The sequence below is a fragment of the Coenobita brevimanus genome, chromosome 2, assembly GCF_032717465.1.
Source record: "Coenobita brevimanus isolate Jiangsu-jjx chromosome 2, ASM3271746v2, whole genome shotgun sequence".
Taxonomy (NCBI): Eukaryota; Metazoa; Arthropoda; class Malacostraca; order Decapoda; family Coenobitidae; genus Coenobita; species Coenobita brevimanus.
The window spans coordinates 31,952,610-31,973,299 of record NC_136955.1 but is presented as its reverse complement, the minus strand read 5'-3'; the positions used below and the strand labels follow the sequence as shown (position 1 = coordinate 31,973,299).

The window sequence follows — 20,690 nt, the reverse complement described above, 5'->3', positions numbered from 1 at the left end:
CCACCCCGTATGGGATTAAGGCGTCTTGCTCTCTCTCTCTCTCTCTCGCTCTCTCTCTCTCTCTCTCTCTCTCTCTCTCTCTCTCTATATATATATATATATATATATATATATATATATATATATATATATATATATCTATATATATATATATATATATACTGTGTGTGTGTGTGTGTGTGTGTGTGTGTGTGTGTGTGTGTGTGTGTGTGCGCGGGTGAGTGGGTCAGTGTGGGTGGACAATAATGTCATATTTTTCCAATATTGCTCCTACCCAACTCCGTTTGAGAGGAACAGTTTTTATTGTTATTTTTTTAGTTATTATTTTTTTTTTTTAGAAGCAGTCTACCGCAGATGAGATTTGGGCCTGGGAGGCTAAACCTGATGTTTATTAGGGCACCCTTAATTTCCATTTTTATGTCTACAATGCGCTGTAGTACATTTTTCCATGTGATACAGGAGTGGCAAGCACCAATGGCATACGCTGGCACAACAACCGGCGTTTCAGCTTACGTCAGTTGAGGGACCTGGGTATGGGCAAGTCAAAATTGGTGGGAGCGGTGCAGGAACAAGCCCAGTGGCTGGTGAAGGAGATGAAGAAACAGGCAGGCAAACCAGCACCCATACCTCACGCCCTTTCTGTCGCAGTCTCCAACGTTATCTGGCAGATGGTTGGAAGTAAGTGTTACTAGTAAGAAAAACTTCTGGTCTAGTGATTAGAATGTTACAGAGTGGTAGCCGTAGGTGCCTGGTCCCAAAGATGTGTCGGGAGGTTTCATACAACGTTCATGCAGTGCCACCAAAGGGAGTGACTGGTCATGTGCAGTTGTGTTGAACCATGGTATCTGAACCATTGCCCCTTACCCTTGGAAGGAGATAATATGGGACAGTGTACCTAATTGTCTTCTCTGTATGCAGGTTACAGCATTTATAGTTCATTGTAACCTCAGGCTCATCCAAACGTGAGCCGAGGGGGACTGAAGGCTAAGGGTGGCTTTCTCCTGCAGCCTGCCATCCTCCTCTTGAGGGTCTGAGAGGGAGCTGAGAGTCATTTGTGCAACTGGACAGCTGAGCTGCCTGGTTAAATTCGGTGCCACCACGGGAAGTTGTCCCTGCCCAGTGCTATCTTAACTTTATATTTCAAATTGTGTTCTGGAGGCCCAAAAATATCTAAAGGATACAAAATACTTAATAGAATAAAGATCATATCAAACCATCTAAACATTAATCCATTAATATCTGTTAAAAGAAATATATATATATATATATATATATATATATATATATATATATATATATATATATATATATATATCACAGTAAAAGTCCATTAATCCGAATGGCAGTGGACCGAGAATCATTCCGATTATCAGATTTTTCTGATTTTTGGGTGGGACCCCTTAGACACTTAATTTCATGTTTAAACTGAAATTTTACCGAATGGATCACTTTTCATTCATTCATAATACAATATGGCACATATTAACATTACGTATCACACGGATTTTTTTTTATTTTGGGGAGAAGGTGGTAATATGGACCACTTTCTTGTTTCAGGCGAAAACACCAATTGTAAGGCAAAAACTGCATCAATACCCGTCAGAAGTATTGACAAATTTTATACTTATAATGCATTCAGAGTTATAATGAGAAAAATTAAAGTATTCAAATGCCACAACTTTTTATTCAAGAACATCCAGAAGAGTGGGTCTTGGAAAATGGGGTGGTAATATGAAACTAGTGGGGTGGTAATATGAAACAGTATTGAAAATAACAAAAAATAATATTTCTTTTTGTGAATACATAAATAATAATTTTACAGTGAAAATGTATGTTTAACAGAAGTCACAAATGAAAATATCATTTTCACACCCACTACACAAGACATGGGCCCAACCCTGGCACACTACACATTGAACCCATAGCCTAGTTCTCTTGATTTGGACTTCGTGAATTTTTCTGAGCAAAAAAGACAGTCAGCATCATCTCATCCAGGATTTGCTTCTCCCACAATTTCTTCTAGCGAGTTTGAACTTCCAGAAGACAGACTAATTCTCTGTTCTTCTTCAAATAAACTTTCATCCTTATCTCTGTCTTTTTGAAAATAAAGTTTCTATATTACTTTTCGCACGCTTTCCTCCACCTCCTTCCTTATTTTCTGTGTAGGCTTGTTTAACAGATACTTTCGGGAAAAAAAAAGAAGGAATGGTGGTAATATGGAACAAGATAAAAGGAATGGTGGTAATATGGAATGAGATAAAAGGAATGGTGGTAATATTGAACAAGATAAAAGGAATGGTGGTAATATTGAACAAGATAAAAGGAATGGTGGTAATATGGAATAAGATAAAAGGAATGGTGGTAATATTGAACAAGATAAAAGGAATGGTGGTAATATGGAATACGCTGTTCCATAATGCCACCCAACACCATTTTTAAAATGAATTAGCAGAAATTCTAGGCTAAAAATTTTTTCCAGAAAACTATGCCATTTTAATAGGTGATCTTATGACTAATCAACACACTATATATCATAGTCCTTATATATCAATTTATATAGGATAAGTTTTTAATCTTACCTAAAAAAAAAGTTTCACTGAGTGAAAAGTGAACAATATCCCCTCAGAGCTCCTCACCTCGAGTGACTGATTCCAAAACATTCTGGTGGCCTCTGGGGAAACTAATAATTATGTTTAATTCGGTTACCAATGGATGGCAGCACTTTTCATCTGAGATAATGTCTGTTTCATATTACCATCCTGTTTCATATTCCCACCCTCTCCCCTAATAATGTATTACTGAAGACATGAACTGTATTTGGTAAATTAAGAGATGTTATGGATTAACTCACCAGTAATTCGTAGTGTTGAAAACAGCAGTTGTAAGCAGGTAAATTCAACTAGAGAGAGTAAGTCCAGGGTTAATAATAATAATATGCACGAATTGTAAAAGCACTATTCGCCGTCAGACAATTCGCCGTCAAAATATGGACGATTCCCCGCAAGACAATTCCCCGTCGTTTATTAATATATCAGTTTATTTAGCAAGTACACTAGTTCTTGAGTATTTGTACCTGTTCAAAGCCGTTTTAAAATATATCCAAGATGTTGTAGTACCAATGGAAATTAATGAAGACAGCTATGGGTGAAGCTAGAATACAATTCACTCAACTACAGCGAGGTAGAAACAAGTTAATTATTGTCTAAAAGTGCAACTTATAAATGATATCCAAAGCCTACGCTATTGAAAGAACATAGACTTTGATAAACACCCAGAAAATTAGTTATTAAAGTATCAATTAATCAATAATAATGACGGGGAATCGTCCAGGGTGCGAATTGTCTTGACGGCAAATTGTTATTGTTGTGACGGTGAATTGATTTGATGGCGAATTGTCCCGAAAACATCAGTGGATTCACCTGCCTGGTTGCTCATGCACTTCCGCCAGTTACGGATATCAGCCTGCCTGACAGCCTGCGCACGTTTCTTGTAAAACTCGTTTCGTAAGATATAGAAATAGATCACCTCAGCCCCATTGTAATGATTATTTCGTTCAACAAAATACACCAGTTTATCAAAGTATACAGAAGCTTCCTTCCATGAAACTTCCATGACCACACCATTTGGCACTTCGGCGCATTTGGCGCCCAGTTTGAATTTTTTAATTTTCATTTTTTTACTTTTGGATTTTTTGTCAGCCTTCAAAAATTCGGATTATTGGGATTTTCGGATTATCAGTGTTCGAGGTGGATGGAAAGCTGATGACAGGGAGTGCTGGAGCTCCCGTTTCTTCAGCCCTCAGGACTAGTTCCTGACCATCCCCCTTTGCTGAACTTTTTCAGTGTCTCAGTTACACAGAGAGTAGGCTAGCACGCTCTCTAGTACAAATTTCTCTAACTATCTACACCAAACTACATGCACAGTACACACTACACTTCCTATTCAAAATTCAACAAAAATGGCGTCTCTTCATCAAGCCTCGGAGTCCCCAGGGGGGGGGACCATAAATGTCCCCACCATCCGCCCCTGTACCGGTGACGACTCGAGGTGCCTGGAACCACTGTCTGACTCTCGTCTTCTTCTTCATTTCTGCAACATTCGCGGCCTTTCCTCTAACTTTCGCTCTGTTGAGCACCACCTCTCCTCCTCTAAACCTCACCTTCTTTTTCTAACGGAGACTCAGCTGTCTGAGGCAACTGACAGCAAACCCTTTTCTGTGTCCTCCTACTTTCTCTATACTCATTTCAAAGCCAAATGTGGCTGTTGTGCATATATACGCAACGACTTATCTTGCTCTCGTGTTCCTGAACTCGATTCATCTGAATTCTCTACACTCTGGCTTCGGCTTTCCTGTCATTCTCTGACTAAATATATCTGTGCTGTTTACTTATCCCCTAATTCTACTGACTATCAAAAATTCTTCGACTATCTTACTTCTACGATGGAACACATTCTATCCATTTCTCCTTTCTCTGAAATCTCCATTCTAGGAGATTTCAATGTTCACCACCACCTTTGGCTCTCCTCTCCTTTCACGGATCCACCTGGTGAACAAGCCTACATCTTTTCTATCCTTAATGACCTAGAGCAGATTGTACAGCACCCTACCCGTATCCCTGACTGCCTTGGAGAGAGCTCCAACATACTTGACCTCTTCCTTACAACTAATCCTTCTGCCTACTCTGTTAATCTTTTCTCTCCGTTGGGCTTCTCCGATCACAACGTTATTACCTTAACCTGTCCTATCACTCTGGTACGGCCTGTGGACCCTCCAGGGAAACGTTGTCTGTGGCATTTTGGAGCCGCGGACTGGGAGGCCCTCAGGCAGTACTTCTTTGATTTTCCCTGGAATGATTATTGCTTCCATGGCCGGGAGCCATCTGAGTGTGCCTTGCGCATTACAGAGGTTATTCTCTCGGGCATGGAAGCATACATTCCTTTCTCATATCCTTTGACTAACGCAAGAAAGCCTTGGTTTAATCACGCTTGTTCTAATGCTGTCCGCAACAAGGAGAGGGCCTACAAAAGGTACCGGAGCCAACCCACCCCTGAATCACATCATCTTTACGTTTCTGCCCGGAATCGTACTAAGTCTGTTCTTCGCTCTACTAAAAATAATTTCATCCATACTAAATGCTCTCAACTCTCCAACTCGAATTCTTCCTCCTCCTTCTGGCACCTTGCCAAAAATCTTTCTAACAACTTTACCTCATCATCCTTCCCTCCTCTTTTCTACTCTGATGGTTCTGTAGCTATTTCTTCTACTGATAAAGCAGATCTCTTCGCACAGACTTTCTCCTCCAATTCCACCTTAGACGATTCCGGTGCTGTTCCTCCATCACTTCCCCCCTCTGACTTCCTCATGGCTGACATTAAAATTTCTTCAGTTGATGTATTTTCTGCCATCACTGGCCTCAGTACTAACAAGGCATATGGGTCTGATGGGGTCCCTCCTGTTGTTCTCAAGAACTGTGCTTCTGTGCTTACACCCTGCCTAGGCAAACTCTTTCGCCTTTGTCTGTCAACTTGTACCTTTCCTTCTTGCTGGAAGTTTGCTCTCATTCAGCCAGTCCCAAAGAAGAGTGACCACTCCCAACCCTCCAGCTATCGTCCAATTGCTTTAACGTCCTGTATTTCAAAAGTTTTCGAGTCAATTCTCAATAGAAAAATTTTAAGACATCTTTCCTATCACAACCTTCTTTCCGATCGTCAGTATGGGTTCCGTCAGGGACGCTCCACTGGCAATCTTTTCACCTACCTTTCAGATTCCTTGTCATCTTCCTTTCGGGACTTTGGCGAAAGCTTTGCCATTGCACTTGACATCTCAAAGGCTTTCGATCGAGTCTGGCATAAATCTTTAATTTCCAAACTGCCCTCCTACGGTTTCTATCCTTCTATCTGTGCCTTCATCGCTAGCTTCCTTTCTGGTCGTTCTATAGCCGCTGTTGTAGATGGCCATCGTTCTTCTCCTAGATCTATCAACAATGGTGTTCCTCAGGGCTCTGTCCTTTCACCAACTCTCTTCCTTTTATTCATCAATGATCTTCTAAGCTGTACATCTAACCCTATCCACTCATACGCTGATGACTCCACCCTTCACTTTTCCATTCAGTTCCTGCAACGCCCATCTCAACAGTTACTTCAAAAAACAAGGGATGAGGGTATGGCACACCTAATGTCTGACTTGGCTCGTATCTCTGACTGGGGTAAAAATAATATGGTTGTTTTTAATGCATCTAAGACTCAGTTCTTACACCTATCAATCCGACAAAATCTTCCACAGGTATATCCACTAATGTTTATTAATATTCAGCTTAATCCTGCATCATCCGTGAACATGCTTGGGGTTTCATTTACTCGGGACTTATCTTGGAAAGATCATATTACATCTCTTGTAAAATCTACTTCCAAGAGATTGGGTGTGCTAAGCCGACTCCGCTCTTTCTTTACCCCTGCACAATTGTTGACTCTATACAAGGGTTTTATCCGCCCTGTTGGGGTAACTCTCATGTGTGGGGAGGCTCCCCACATACAGCTCTTCTCAATAGGGTGGAGTCAAAGGCTTTTCGTCTTATTAACTCTCCTCCTCTTACTGACTCCCTTCAACCTCCGTCTCTTCGTTGGACTGTTGCATCTTTATCTCTTTTCTATCGCTACTTTAATGGTCACTGCTCCTCTGAACTGTCTGCTTGCATTCTCCACCTCTACGACGGGCGCGTAGCACCCGTCTGGCAGCAAACTCTCATCCCTTTTCTGTCCAACTCTCTAATGCAAGAGTTAACCGTTACTCCCAGTCTTTCATTTATGCAACAGGTCAGCTCTGGAACTGTCTCCCTCAGTCTGTATTTCCTGCTGCCTATGATCTCCAGTCGTTCAAACGCAGTGTGTCCAGGCATCTCAAAATGTTCGGATCTTGAATTTGGCTCTCTATTGTATTTCGTTTTTCTCTTGGAGGCTACTGTTACTGCGGGCTCATGGCCTTTGGTTCCTTCTTCATCGCATAAAATATATATATATATATATATATATATATATATATATATATATATATATATATATATATATATATATATATATATATATATATATCACAGTACCACAGAGCTTCATATATATATATAGATAGATAGATAGATATCCGTATGTCTATGTAAATACAGACCACGCAGAAGAAACTGGCCACTCTACCTCAGAATACGATTTCCAGGAGAGCCCTGTTTGATTTGCAATGCACCCCATACTATTAAATTTAAATGTCTGGTGACATTTGACTTCCGTCTAGGCTTGCTTTAAGCGACCGTTGTGTTTTTGAAGCTAAACTCAAACACCCAGTAGCTGAGCTGTGGGATAGTACTGCAAATTTCACTGCTAGCCAAAATCCTTGGATATTGCTTCCCGCTGTATTTGATGTTATTTGCACTCTAGTGATTAGATATCACTGCTATCGATGTAACTATTGAGGAAAAGGCTCGTATTCTCGCATCGTAGCAGGAGAACATCCCTACCAAAGAAACTGCACAACGAACCGGGTGGTCGGAACGGTCAATGAGGAGAGTGCCCTTGGCCTCCGCCAAATGTTGCCCAGCCAAGAAAACCTCGTCCAGGACGACAGTGCAAGATAATGAAGGCTGCAGACTGTTTCCTAAGGTATGAGGTGCTTAAAACTCCTAATATTAGAGCCGCACATCTCAAAGTTAATCACCTCAGGTTCCTGCAAGGTGTCTCTTCCCACAACATCTACATCAGCTGCAAAAGGACATGAACCTGCCATCACGCTGTCAATCCAAGAACCACTTCTGACCAAACAAATACGCCAAAACGCCTTCACTTTGCAAGAATACATAGAGTTTGGATCTCAAAAGACTGAAAGAAGGTGATGTTCTCAGATGAGAGCACCTTTGTGTGTTTTCATCCCCATATTAGGCGTGGAAGGAGGCCTCGCAACATCAGTTTAGCACAAATGGTACCGTTATGGTGTGGGGTAGTTTTAGTGGGCAAAAGAGAATGGCAGGTCTCTGTTTCTTAACTAAAAACACGGCGATGATTGCTGACCGGTATATGTAGGTGCAGGACAACCACCTCCTGCAATTTTATAACATTTATGGTCAAACACATTTTATGCAGGACTCTGCCCCATGTCACAAGGCATCAAGGATTATGAAACTTCTTCAAGATCATGACAGTGAAGTGTTGAATTGGCCAGAAAACTCTCCAAATTTTGATTTAATCGAAAACATATGGAAGTATATGAAGGCCGGGCTTACGTACAACATGGAAGACCTCGTCATTGCCTCGCCTTATGGATGTGATTCGCTGCATGTGGAACAAGGAGGCTAATGGAGAATACTTCCAAAATTTAGAAGACAACATGCCCAAAGGCCCCAAGATTGTAACTGAGGTCAAGGGCAACATTACCGATTAATTATTAATATGCAATTGCGATGCATAGTTTTGTTTATCATTAATAAATTCACTGGAGTGTTTTTTTTTATTCCACCATTCCGTGTGCATCAGCATCTTTTGCTGAGTCTGTATATATATATATATATATATATATATATATATATATATATATATATATATATATATATAATGGTAGGTAGGGGCGCCCATCATCCACCCACTTAGTGTAGTGTTACTCTGTTTTTAAGGTAACTCTACACTGAGTGGCAAGCCAAATGTTTTCCTGTAAACCAGGAAAGCATTTGCAACGCTGGGTGTAACCTTAAAACCAACCAACACATGTTCCCTACGTGACAGCACGTGGGTTGGCGGAGGTTTAGTGACCCTTCCCAGAAAACAACCAACTAAAAATACGAACAAGAAGCCTCGGACCAGGACTGACCAAAAGGTGACGACTAAGGACCGGACAAAGGACATGGTACGGAAAAGCTACATGAAATGTAAGGGGTACGAATGATAAGGTGAGAGAGAGGTAGTCCAGGTGATTGAGGGTGCGAAAGTGGATGTATGTAGATTAACTGAAACTAAAAGGCGAGGTGAGAGTGTGAGAGAATGAGAGTATGGATGGGGTATATGCGCGGGAGTAGGTGAGAATGAGAGGGCAAAAGAGGAAGTGTGTATTGTTGCGGGTAACAGATGGAAGGAGAATATAAGAGAGTATGGATCAGTTGTTCAAGGATTGTATGGGTAAGATTGAAAGTTGGACTTCAAATGTGGGCAATTGTGTGCTTGTATGCGCCAACGCAAGATCGTGCAGGCAGAGTGAGAGAAGAGTTCTAAACAAATGTGGAAGTGTGCATGGAAAAGTTTGAAAGGAATAAGAGAGTGTTTTTTACTGGAGATGTGAATGGAAAAGTAGGGAGTGTGAAGGTGGATGGAGTAGTTGGTGAATGGGGTGTGCCTTCAGAGATGGATGAGAATGGCAGTGCTGTAGTGGACGTTTGTGCCGGGAAAGGGTTGATGATAGCCATTACCCTCTTCATGCACAAAATGATCCACAGGTATACGTGGCGAGTGATGAGAAGGGTGGATGGTGAACCGAATAAACAGAAGGCAATGATTGATTATGTATGTGTGGATGACAGGATGAGAAGGTGTGTAATGGATGCAAGAGTGTATAGAGGTTGGGAAAGTGGACTCTCTGACCATCACTTGGTGGTGGTCAGAATCAGTGTCCAAACGATATGGAAAACTAGAAGAAGGGAAGGACAAGAGGAAGTGGCTCATACAAGGAGGGTAGAAAGGTTATAAGAGGATTAAAAAAAAAGGGCAGAATATAAGAGGGAAGTGGAGGAGCGATTGGGTAACTATGGATTGAAGCAGATGGGGGATGTGGAAGGCGTGTCCAAGATATTCACAGAAGAAATCTGTGCAGCATGTGAGGTGGTGTGTAGGGTGAAGAGAAGACGAAAGGGGGTGCAGAGAACAGCATGGTGGGATGACGAAGTGAGACATACTATGGCACAGAATAAGAAAGCAAACAGTGAGTGAATGAGAAACGGGCGTGGAAAAACGTGAGTGACGGAAGAGAGAGTTGTATGTACCGTCGAGAGGAAGAGAGAGGTGAAAAGATTAGTAAGAGAGAGTAAGAAGAGAGTGGATGAGGAATTTGGATGGAATCTGAGTGTAAAGTGGAGAGAATATAAGAAAATGTTCTGCAAAATGGTAAGGAGACTTAGACAGGGTGCCAGAGAAGTTAGTTGGGGAGTAAAAAATAAAAATGGTAGACTACTAGTGGAGAAGGGAGAAAAAGTGAGCAGATGGAGAGAACACTATAACGAATTGTTGAACATAAAGAATGAAAGTATTGCGAGTATAAGTGGCTGGGGAATGGCTTGGAGACGGAGGGATGTGAGAAAAGAGGGAAGAAAACAGTAGGATGGAAGTTGTGGAAGCGATGAAGAAAGTTAAAATGGAGAAAGCCCTAGGAATCGATGGAGTGTGTGGTGAAATGCTGAAGCATGGGGGAGGAATAGTAGTAGAACGGATGTGGTAGGTATGCAGATTGGCCTGGGAGGAAGGTAGGGTCCTGGGTCAGGTATAATTATTCCCATGTACAAAGGAAAAGGGGAAAAAGAAGTATGTGGTAATCATAGGGGCATTTGGCTTCTAAGTGTAATAGGAAAAGTATATTGTTGGATACTTATTAACAGAGTTAGGGAAATAACAGAGGAATTAGTTGGAGAAGAACAGGGAGGTTTTAGGAAGGGAAGAGGTTGTGTTGATTAGATATTGATTTTTAGATCTTTAGTGGAAAAGATTCTAGAGAAGGGAAAGAAGTTGTATGTGGCCTTCATGGATTTGGAGAAAGCATAAGACCGGGATAATAGACAAGGATGGAGGAAAGTATTAAGAATATATGGAGTAGATGGGAAATGCTGTGAAGAGTATGTATGAAGGTGCTAAGGCTGCAATGCGTGTGGACAGTGAAGCAAATGAATTTTTCTATTTGAAGGTTGGATTGAAGCAGGGATGTGTCATGTCTCCATCGTTGTTCAATCTGTATATGGATGGGGTTATAAAAGAGATACTAGGTAGGACAGCGAATGTTGGAGCGGCCCTAGTGAGAGAGGGCAGTGTTTGGAATCTCCCTGTACTGTTGTTTACAGATGATACTTTGTTGTTAAGTGAAGACTAAGGGGAGCTGCAAGGCTTGGTGGATGAGTTTGGGAGAGTATGTAAGAAACGGAATCTATTGGTGAATGTAGGGAGGAGTAAAGTTATGGTCTTCGAGAGAGGTGAAGTCAGTCAATGTACAGTGAGGTTGCATGAGGAGGAAATGGAAAATGTCAGTGCGTTTAAGTACTTGGGCAGTGTGATGAGTAAGGATGGAAGTTTAGACGGTGAAGTGCTTGAAAGGGTACAACATGGAAGAAAAGTTGCTGGTTCCTTGAAAGCAATGATAAGAAACAGGGAAATGAGCATATAGGTGAAAAAGTTATACTACATGAAAGTATTGTGATACTAACTCTTACGTATGGAAGTAAAGCTTGGACCTTGTTGGAGGGACAGATGTGAAGAGTGAGAGCTGTGGAAATGAGTTATTTGAGAGGAGCATGTGGAGTCACAGGAAGAAACAGATTGACAAATGAGGAAGTGAAGGATCGTTGTGGTGTGGATGTCGATGTGATAGGAAGCTTTAGGAAAAAAACAATGAGGTGGTTTGGCCTTGTGGAGAGGATGGAGATTGAGAAATTAACGAGAAGAGTGTATGTGAGTCAGGTGGAGGGGGGAGAAGGAGGGGGAGGCCAAGGATGAGATGGTGAGATGGAGAGGAGAGGTATATATATATATATATATATATATATATATATATATATATATATATATATATATATATATATATATATATATATATATATATATATATATATATATATATATATATATATATATATATATATATATCGTCATCATCCAGACCTCCTTTCCCACCCAAGCGCAGGGTGAGGAGTAGCAACCTCCAGACAAGTCAAATTGGCCTAAACGAATGGGCCATGATTTCATTCGCTCACTGTTTAAGGCCCCAGAATCCTGGCTCTATCTGATATGACAAAAACATTCACCACATTCTGGATCTTCACATAAACGTATCCGATAGAGTCAGTCCAGATGCTGTTACATTAGAAAGGGATGCCATATCACTGATTGTGCACTTCTCCTTACAATATTCATCCAGCCAGCTCCATCTCTTGTCAGTCCCCTAGCATCAAATACTACCGAATCTCTCTTCTTCACACACTCGTCCACCATATCCCTTCACCTTCTCCTTGGCCTACCTCGCCTCCTACCCCCTACAATTTTACTCAGATATATCTTTTTCACCACTCTATTGTTATCCATTCTCTCCACATGACCATACCATCTCAGTACACTCTCTTCGATGTCCACAGACTTCCTTACTCCACGTCTTTCACGAATCACATTATTTCGTATCCTATCCACATTCTGTACATTCCTCAGCAGTTCCCTCTCCATTGCTCTCACTCTTGACTTTTCGTTTTCATGACTCACCATGTCTCACATCCATATGTTAAAGTTGGCACTAACACTCCTCCATGTAAGCCTCATACAGCTGCAGCACTCAAGCCTCTGTTTCTTATCAAGGCCTTCATTGCACTAGCTACTTTCCTTCCTTGTTTCATTCTACTTTCCCCTTCTTTTGCACACTTTCCTCTATTCTCTCACTGTACCCAGGTATTTGAACTCTCTCACCAATTCCAGTCTCTCTTCATTCACTGGAACAACACACTGGGAGTCACCTTCTCTCTCAATAACCATCACTTTATTCTTTCATTTTCTCTCAAGGCACGACGCTCACAGATATCAGCAAAACTCTGCACTAGTCCACCAAGTTATTGTCCGGTATTTGCAAGTGGCACTACATCATCAGCATGCAACACATTTGAGATATTCCATCCATCACCATTCATTACCAACGCCATCCCCCTCTCAATTACTGTACTCGTGCTTTTATTTCTCTCATCATTACACAACTTTGTCGCACGTCCACACCAATCGTGAGCCATTCACTTAGATGCCCATTTACCCTTACACATGCTTCACCACCATCATAAAAACTGTATAATAATGTAATTTTTCCATATACCTTCCCTACAACACTCAGTAAATTTGTCACGATAATTCTTGCATTCACTTTGCTCACTTTCATTTTTGAATAGGAGTACAGTCACAGTCCTTTTCCACTCTGCTGGCGGAGTTTAACTCATCCATGCCTTCATACACATCTCCAACAAGCACTTCATTCCACTCTCTCCACTAGCCATAATCATCTCTGCATACACCTCGTCAACCCCAGCTGCTTCACCATATTTCAGCTGCTTCACAGTGTTCTTCACCTTTGCGAGTGTCACGTTTCCTGGCACTGCATTCCTTCTCTGCACCCTCCCCCCAAACCAATTACAGTATGTTCAGTGGCTCTGCATTCTCTATTCCCATTTATCAGGCTTTCGAAATATTTTTTCCATTTGGTAATTACTACATCCCCATGGGTTAATAATCTACCACCTTCACATTTCACATTTCTTTCCGCTTTCACTTCTACATTTCCGCACCTCTTTCCAGAATAACTTTGTATATTCAGAGTAGTTTGTATTCATTTTTCTTCCGAGATCATCATTTACCTCCTTTTTCCTCTTCACTAGTCTTTTTACATGCTTCTTGTTCTCAGAATATTCAGTTCTTATTTCACTTGCACCTCTGTCTTGCAATCACTCTAGCCACTTCTTCCTTTTTTCCTCCACTGTTTTCTTAACCTCTCCATCCCACCATGCCGTACCTATCTTCTTTGTTGTTATCTCTTGCCACACCACACACCGGTTTAGCTTTCCTAACTAAGCAATCCCTATATGCATTCCACAGGCTGTCCAGGTCCATTTCATTCCAATTCACAGATTCTAACTCCTCCCTTTCCTTCGTCCTGTATTCATCTGCCATTTCTTTGATCCTCAGCTTCTCGACTTTCGGTCTTTCTCCCTGACTATCTCCTGTCTCTTCTGGTCCACCTCACTCCTCTCAGCTTGATCTTGCATACCACAATCATATGATCTGACAGACCTCCACATCGTCCTTTCACATCCCTCGTATCAGCAACCATTCCCAGCATCGACCTCTTTGCGAACACGTAATCAATCAGGCTCCTTTCAACACGATCCTCGTTCCCTCTGTACCATATGTACTTAGGTGCATCTTTGTGTTTGAGATACGAGTTACAAATGAACAACCTCCTATCCTAACACATTTCCTTCAGTCACTTCCCATTATCATTTTCTCCGGGTACTCCATTACAACCCATTATGTTATTCTCAGGATCATTGCTTACTCTTCCATTCATATCGCCCATTACGATCACTTTATGCTTCTGGGCATTTCTCCCACTGCTTCACGCAGCTCATCTCAACAGCAGTCTTTCTCTCTCTCGCTCCTGTCATCACACGGTGCATACACTACAGCCACATTCACCTTCCCAAACTTGAAATTGACATACATGCATCTCGAGCTGACACATTTGTAATCTCTCATTACACTCTGTCACACCTCATTCATCAACAAAGCAAGTACTTCCTTGCATCTTCCTCACCCATTCATGCCCAGTCTTACACATTTCACACCTTCCCACTCCTCCACTTCACACCCTTTCATCTTTGTTTCACACATTGCCATCACGGCATATCTTTCACTCTTGAACACATTCACCAATTCCACCCTCTTGCTCTCCTCATTCACACCTCTCATATTGCACATTCCCATGCTAATCTGCCCATTTGGTTGCGGCCTTGGGCTGGTATTGGGTCCTCCGAGGCTCTCCGAAACATTTGCCATGATTAAGGGATGTTAGATCGGAGAATTTGGGAGACACTTAACCCGGCCTAAAACCCCGGTTATATGGTTATCACCCAGCGAAGTAAATGGTTTCATGGGTACAGGAAACCATTTGGTTTATCACTCAGTGTAGAGATCATAAGACATCCCTACATTGAGTTAGTGGATGATGGACACCCCCATCCACCACATACACACACACACACACACACACATATATATATATATATATATATATATATATATATATATATGTGTGTGTGTGTGTGTGTGTGTGTGTGTGTGTGTGTGTGTGTGTGTGTGTGTATATATATATTTATATATTTATATATTTATTTATTTATTTATAATTTGACCTTAATTACATTATCTAGCCGCAGATCCCAATATCCATATCTTTCACAGGTCGACAGTTTGATATAACGGATCCAAAGCTAAAGGAATTCCAAGATATCAATGAAGAATTTTTTGAAGGTGTGACCCGCATATTCCTCCTGGATTTCTTCCCCTGGATTAAGATAATGCTACCTGGCCCCATTGTCAGCAAGCTTTGTAAACTGGACTTCATTTACGGAGTAAAGGAAAAATTGATCGATTATTTCAAGGTTAGTCTTCGTGCTCACTTACTTGTTCAGTGATCATAAGAAAACACTTGCTTATAGCTCACTGTCATGTTGTTATGTGTTAGTCTGCAGGTATGAAAGTTCAGTGACAAAAGCTTTTTAAATCTTCAGAGAGTTGTTGATGAAAATCGAGCAACGTTAGACAGAGATAACCCAAGAGACCTGATTGATAGCTACCTGGTAGAGATGGAGGAGAGAAAGGAAGAGCTAGAGGCTCCCTGGCACGGTCAGTGTTATTCGTGTCTCACTAATCTCCTGGCTTAGAAGTGTGTATATTCTAGTTTTAGTTGATTATTGTCATCACATATGAATGTCACTGCATACTGTAATTTTCAGAGAGAAATCTGGTTTTCCTCTTGATGGACGTGTTCTTTGCGGGCAGTAACACTACGATGGACACACTGAAGTTCACATTCTACTACCTGGCTGCCAATCCACGGGCGCAGGCCAAAATGCAGGCAGAGATAGACAGGGAGCTGGCAGGCGTTTTGGCTACATTAGAGGATCGTTCCAGGTCAGATCATTGAATCTCCACTGGCAACAAAATAATGAGTGTTACAAATATCATGGTAGTTAATGAAATATACGTTTTTCCCAGTTCAGTGGGCTTCTGTTGATAATTATTGTGCTTTGACGCCCTCCTTTTTCCTGTTTGTGGATCCAACTGCTTGGGATGAATGAGAATATGGGTAAGAGGAGGGTGGTAATGACATTTTCCTTTACCTCCATCATCCTGGTGAAGAGATTTGTTTAGTTCATTCCTATTACCGCCTTACGGTTTTATTCAGCTAAGAAAAATCCTCAAGTAGTAAAGGAGTTTGTGAAGGCAATAGCTAACCCATGAATTACGAGAAATTTCTTGTAAGGTTAACAAAATTATCAGGTGGTTACAAGAGTAAAAAGAAAATTTCGGCATTGGATTGAAGGGGTCAGAACAGTAATGCACACTGACTGGAACACTAAATTATATTTCCGAACCCCCTTTGTGATTGTGAGTCGCATTCAGACTGGCATTGGGTGTCGTGTAGCAATTCATCCTAAGCGATTTTTGTTGCATTATGACCCCGTCATATGTTCTTAGATGTTATTCATGTCGTTTTAATATCAGTTCGGTTTGCACTAGTAACATATCAGAGAACAAAGTGTGACGAAACATGCAATAAATTGCTAAGAAAGAGGTGTTACAAAATCACCGTCACGTAGAAGGATTCCTTTGTGTTTCAGGCTGCCCTATACGGAAGCTGTTATCCACGAGGTGCTACGCATGTCTTCCCTGGCTGCCACTGGACTTCAGCATTTGGTAACCAAGGACATACAGCTGGGCGGCTACAATATCCCTAAGGTAAGTCTTATATGTGAAAGAGATTAATAAGGAACGCCATAAGCAGAATAATGGGCCTGGTATGTTACAGAGTTTACGCATGGAAGACACTCAGTTTTATGCATTGGTTTACCTGGTTTAGGGTTGCTTAGAAATAGCCATAAGCATAGTTGCCATTTAGCTACTCTTCTGCTGCTAGATGTAACTTTTCGGAATGTATTGGTAAATAAGAAGAAACGATTTACACAGTGATGGTGTTTGGGCACAGAAAACATGATGGAAGATTCAGTTTTTAAAGACTTTTAAAGAGAAAATTGTACCATTGATAGGAATATGACTAATAACATGGCTATTGTGATTCTGCAAAATTAGCCCTAGAATGCCATTTGCTAAATGGTGTTTCTCTGAAAAGCTGTTCCAGCTCAAGCTGGATCTGTTACATGGTGATATTAACAGGGTGACGAGTCGGGAGATATACCATTATGAAGTGCGTTCCCAGGCTACCTAGCGAGCTATACCGTTTCACCCTCAAATTAAAATAACTGAAGATCAAATTAAAACAACTGAAGTTTGATTTAAAACAACTGAAGTTTAATTTAAAATACCTGAAGCTTAATTTAAAATATCTATCTATCTATCTATCTATTGTCAGACGCCTCAATCCCGTTTGGGGTGGCCACAAACAAATCGCCTCCAAGTCGCCCTGTCCCCTGCCATTTCACTGCCCTGCTCCCAACTCACACCCCCCTCTCTCATATACCTCTCCACCCCATCTCTCCATCTCATCCTCGGCCTCCCCCTCCCTCTTTCCCCCTCCACCTCACTCACATACACTCTCTTCGTCAGTCTTTCACCCTCCATCCTCTCCACATGGCCAAACCACCTCAGTGTGTTCCTCATAACGCTTCCTATCACATCCACATCAACACCACAACGCTCCTTTATATCCTCATTCGTCAGCCTGTCTCTCCATGTGACTCCACAGGCTCCTCTTAAATAACTCATTTCCACGGCTCTCACTCTTGACTTGTGTCCTTCCAACAACGTCCAAGCTTCATTTCCGTACGTTAGAGTTGGTATCACAATACTGTCATGTAGTAACTTTTTCACTTCCATGCTCACTTCCCTGTTTCTTATCACTGCTTTCAAAGAACCAGCAACCTTTCTTCCCTGCTGTACCCTTTCAAGCACTTCACCCTCCAAACCTCCATCCTTACTCATCACACTACCCAAGTACTTAAACGTACTCACATTTTCCAATTCCTCACCATCCAACCTCGCTGTACATTCACTGACTTCACCTCTCTCAAAGACCATCACTTTACTCTTCCCTACATTCACCTTTAGATTCCGTTTCTTACACACTCTCTCAAACTCATCCACCAAGCCTTGCAGCTCCCCTTCGTCTTCACTCAACAACACAGTATCATCTGCAAACAACAGTACAGGGAGTTTCCAAACACTATCCTCTCTCACCAGGGCCACTCCAACATCCACTACCCTACCTTGTACCTCTTTTATTACCCCATCCATGTACAGATTGAACAACCATGAAGACATGACACATCCCTGTTTCAACCCAACTTTCAAAGAGAAAAATTCACTTAGTTCACCATCCACACGCACTGCAGCCTTCGCACCATCGTACATATTCTTCACAGCATTCAACAACTTCCCATCTACTCCATATATTCTTAACACTTTCCACAATCCTAGTCTATCCACCCTGTCATATGCTTTCTCCAAATCCATGAAAGCCGCATACAACTTCTTTCCCTTCTCTAGAAACTTTTCCACTAAAGATCTGAGAATGAATATCTGATCTACACAACCTCTTCCCTTCCTAAAGCCTCCCTGTTCTTCTCCAACTAATTTCTCTGTTCTTTCTCTAACTCTGTCAATAAGTATCCTACCATACACTTTTCCTATTATACTAAGAAGACAAATGCCCCTATGATTACCACACACTTCTTTTTCCCCTTTTCCTTTGTACAAGGGAATAATTATACCTGACTTCCAATCTTCCGGGACTCTACCTTCCTCCCAGGCCAATCTGCACATCTTCCACATCCATTCTACTACTATCTTTCCCCCATGCTTCAGCATTTCACCACACACTCCATCAATTCCTGGGGCTTTCCCTGATTTAACTTTCTTCATTGCTTCCACAACTTCTATCCTACTGATTTCTTCCTGTCTTCTCACCTCCCTCCTTCTCCCAGCCATTCCCCAGCCACTTATACTCGCATTACTTCCATCCTCCACGTTCAACAATTCCTTAAAGTGTTCTCTCCATCTGCTCACTTTTTCTCCCTTCTCCACTAGTAATCTACCATTTTTATCTTTCACTCCCCTGCTAACTTCACTTCCACCCTGTCTTACTCTTTTCACCCCTTTCCAGAACATTTTCTTACAGTCCCTCCACTTTACACTCAAATTCCTTCCAAATTCCTCATCCACTCTCTTCTTACTCTCTCTTACTAATCTTTTCACCTCTCTCTTTCTTTCTACATATAACTCTCTCTTCCGCCTCTCAGCTTCTTCCACGCCCCTATTTCTCATCCATTCTTTGTATGCTTTCTTCTTTTGTGCCACAGCCCGTTTCACCTCTTCAGTCCACCACGCTGTTCCTTGCACCCCCCTCCGTCTTCTCTTCCTTCCACACAACATCACATGCTGCACATATTTCTTCTGTAAATATTCTACACACACCTTCCACGTCCCCCATCTGCTCCAATTCATATTTGCCCAATAGTTCCTCCACTTCTCTCTTATACTCTGCCTTTTTCTCATCCTCTTTTAACCTTTCCACTCTCCTTGCAACTACTCCTTCCTCTCGTCTTCCCTTCTTCTATTCCTCCATCTTACTTGAACTTTAATTCTGGCCACCACCAAGTAGTGGTCAGAAAGTCCACTCCCCCAGCCTCTATAAACTCTTGCATCCAATGTACATCTTCGCATCCTTTCATCCACACACACATAATCAATCATTGCCTTCCTTTCACTCAGTTCACCACCCACCCTTCTCATCACTCGCCATGTATACCTGTGGATCATTTTATGCCTGAAGAGGGTATTGGCTATCACCAACCCCCTCCCAGCACAAATGTCCACTAACGCACTCCCATTCTCATCTACCTCAGCAGGCACACCCCACTCACCAACTATTCCATCCACCTTCACATTCCCAACTTTACCATTCATATCACCAATCAAAAACACTCTCTTATTCCTTCCAAACTTTTCCATGCACACTTCTACATTTGTCCAGAATTCTTCTCTCACTCTTCTAGCACGATCTTGCGTTGGCGCATACACACACACAATCGCCCACATTTGTATTCCAACTTTCAACTTTACCCACACAATCCTTGATCCAACTGATCCATACTGTCTTATGCTCCTCTTCCATCTTTTACTCACAACTATACATACTCCTTCCTTTGCCCTCTCATTCTCACCTACTCCTGCACATATACCCCATCCATACTCCCATTCTCTCACACTTTCTCCTCTCCATTTTGTTTCAGTTATTCCACATACATCCACTTTCGCATCCTCAAGCACCTGGACCATCTCTCTCTCTTTCACCTCATCATTTGCTTCCCTTACATTCCAAGTTCTAATTGCAATGTCCTTTGTCCGGTCCTTGGTCGTCAACGTTTGGTCAGTCCTTGTCCGAGGCTTCTTGTTTGTTTTTTTAGTTAGTTGTTTTCCGGGGAGGGGCACTAACCCTCCGCCAACACTTTTAGTCGCCTTTTACGACAGGCAGGGATACTGGGGGAGTATTCTTGAAAAAAAAACCCTACCCCCAGGGGGTAGTTTAATTTAAAACATCTGAAATGCAATTTAAATGAACTGTTTAAAGAAAACTAATTTTTAATGAACTGAGTGTAGATAAAAATAAATACAGCAGCATATCATAGGCTCTGTGCCAAGGT

At 41.7% G+C, this 20,690-nt stretch overlaps 1 protein-coding gene across 1 annotated transcript in view; it reads left to right on the top strand.

The window, feature by feature from the left end:
* The window catches only part of LOC145391609 (cytochrome P450 2L1-like), a 105,789-nt gene that overhangs the window by 57,383 nt on the left and 27,716 nt on the right, over positions 1-20,690 (top strand). The window contains exons 4-8 of the mRNA XM_080266155.1: positions 460-678; positions 15,211-15,410; positions 15,540-15,654; positions 15,765-15,942; positions 16,653-16,770. Coding sequence (XP_080122281.1) covers positions 460-678; positions 15,211-15,410; positions 15,540-15,654; positions 15,765-15,942; positions 16,653-16,770 — 830 coding nt within the window. The remainder of the gene's footprint in view (positions 1-459; positions 679-15,210; positions 15,411-15,539; positions 15,655-15,764; positions 15,943-16,652; positions 16,771-20,690) is intronic.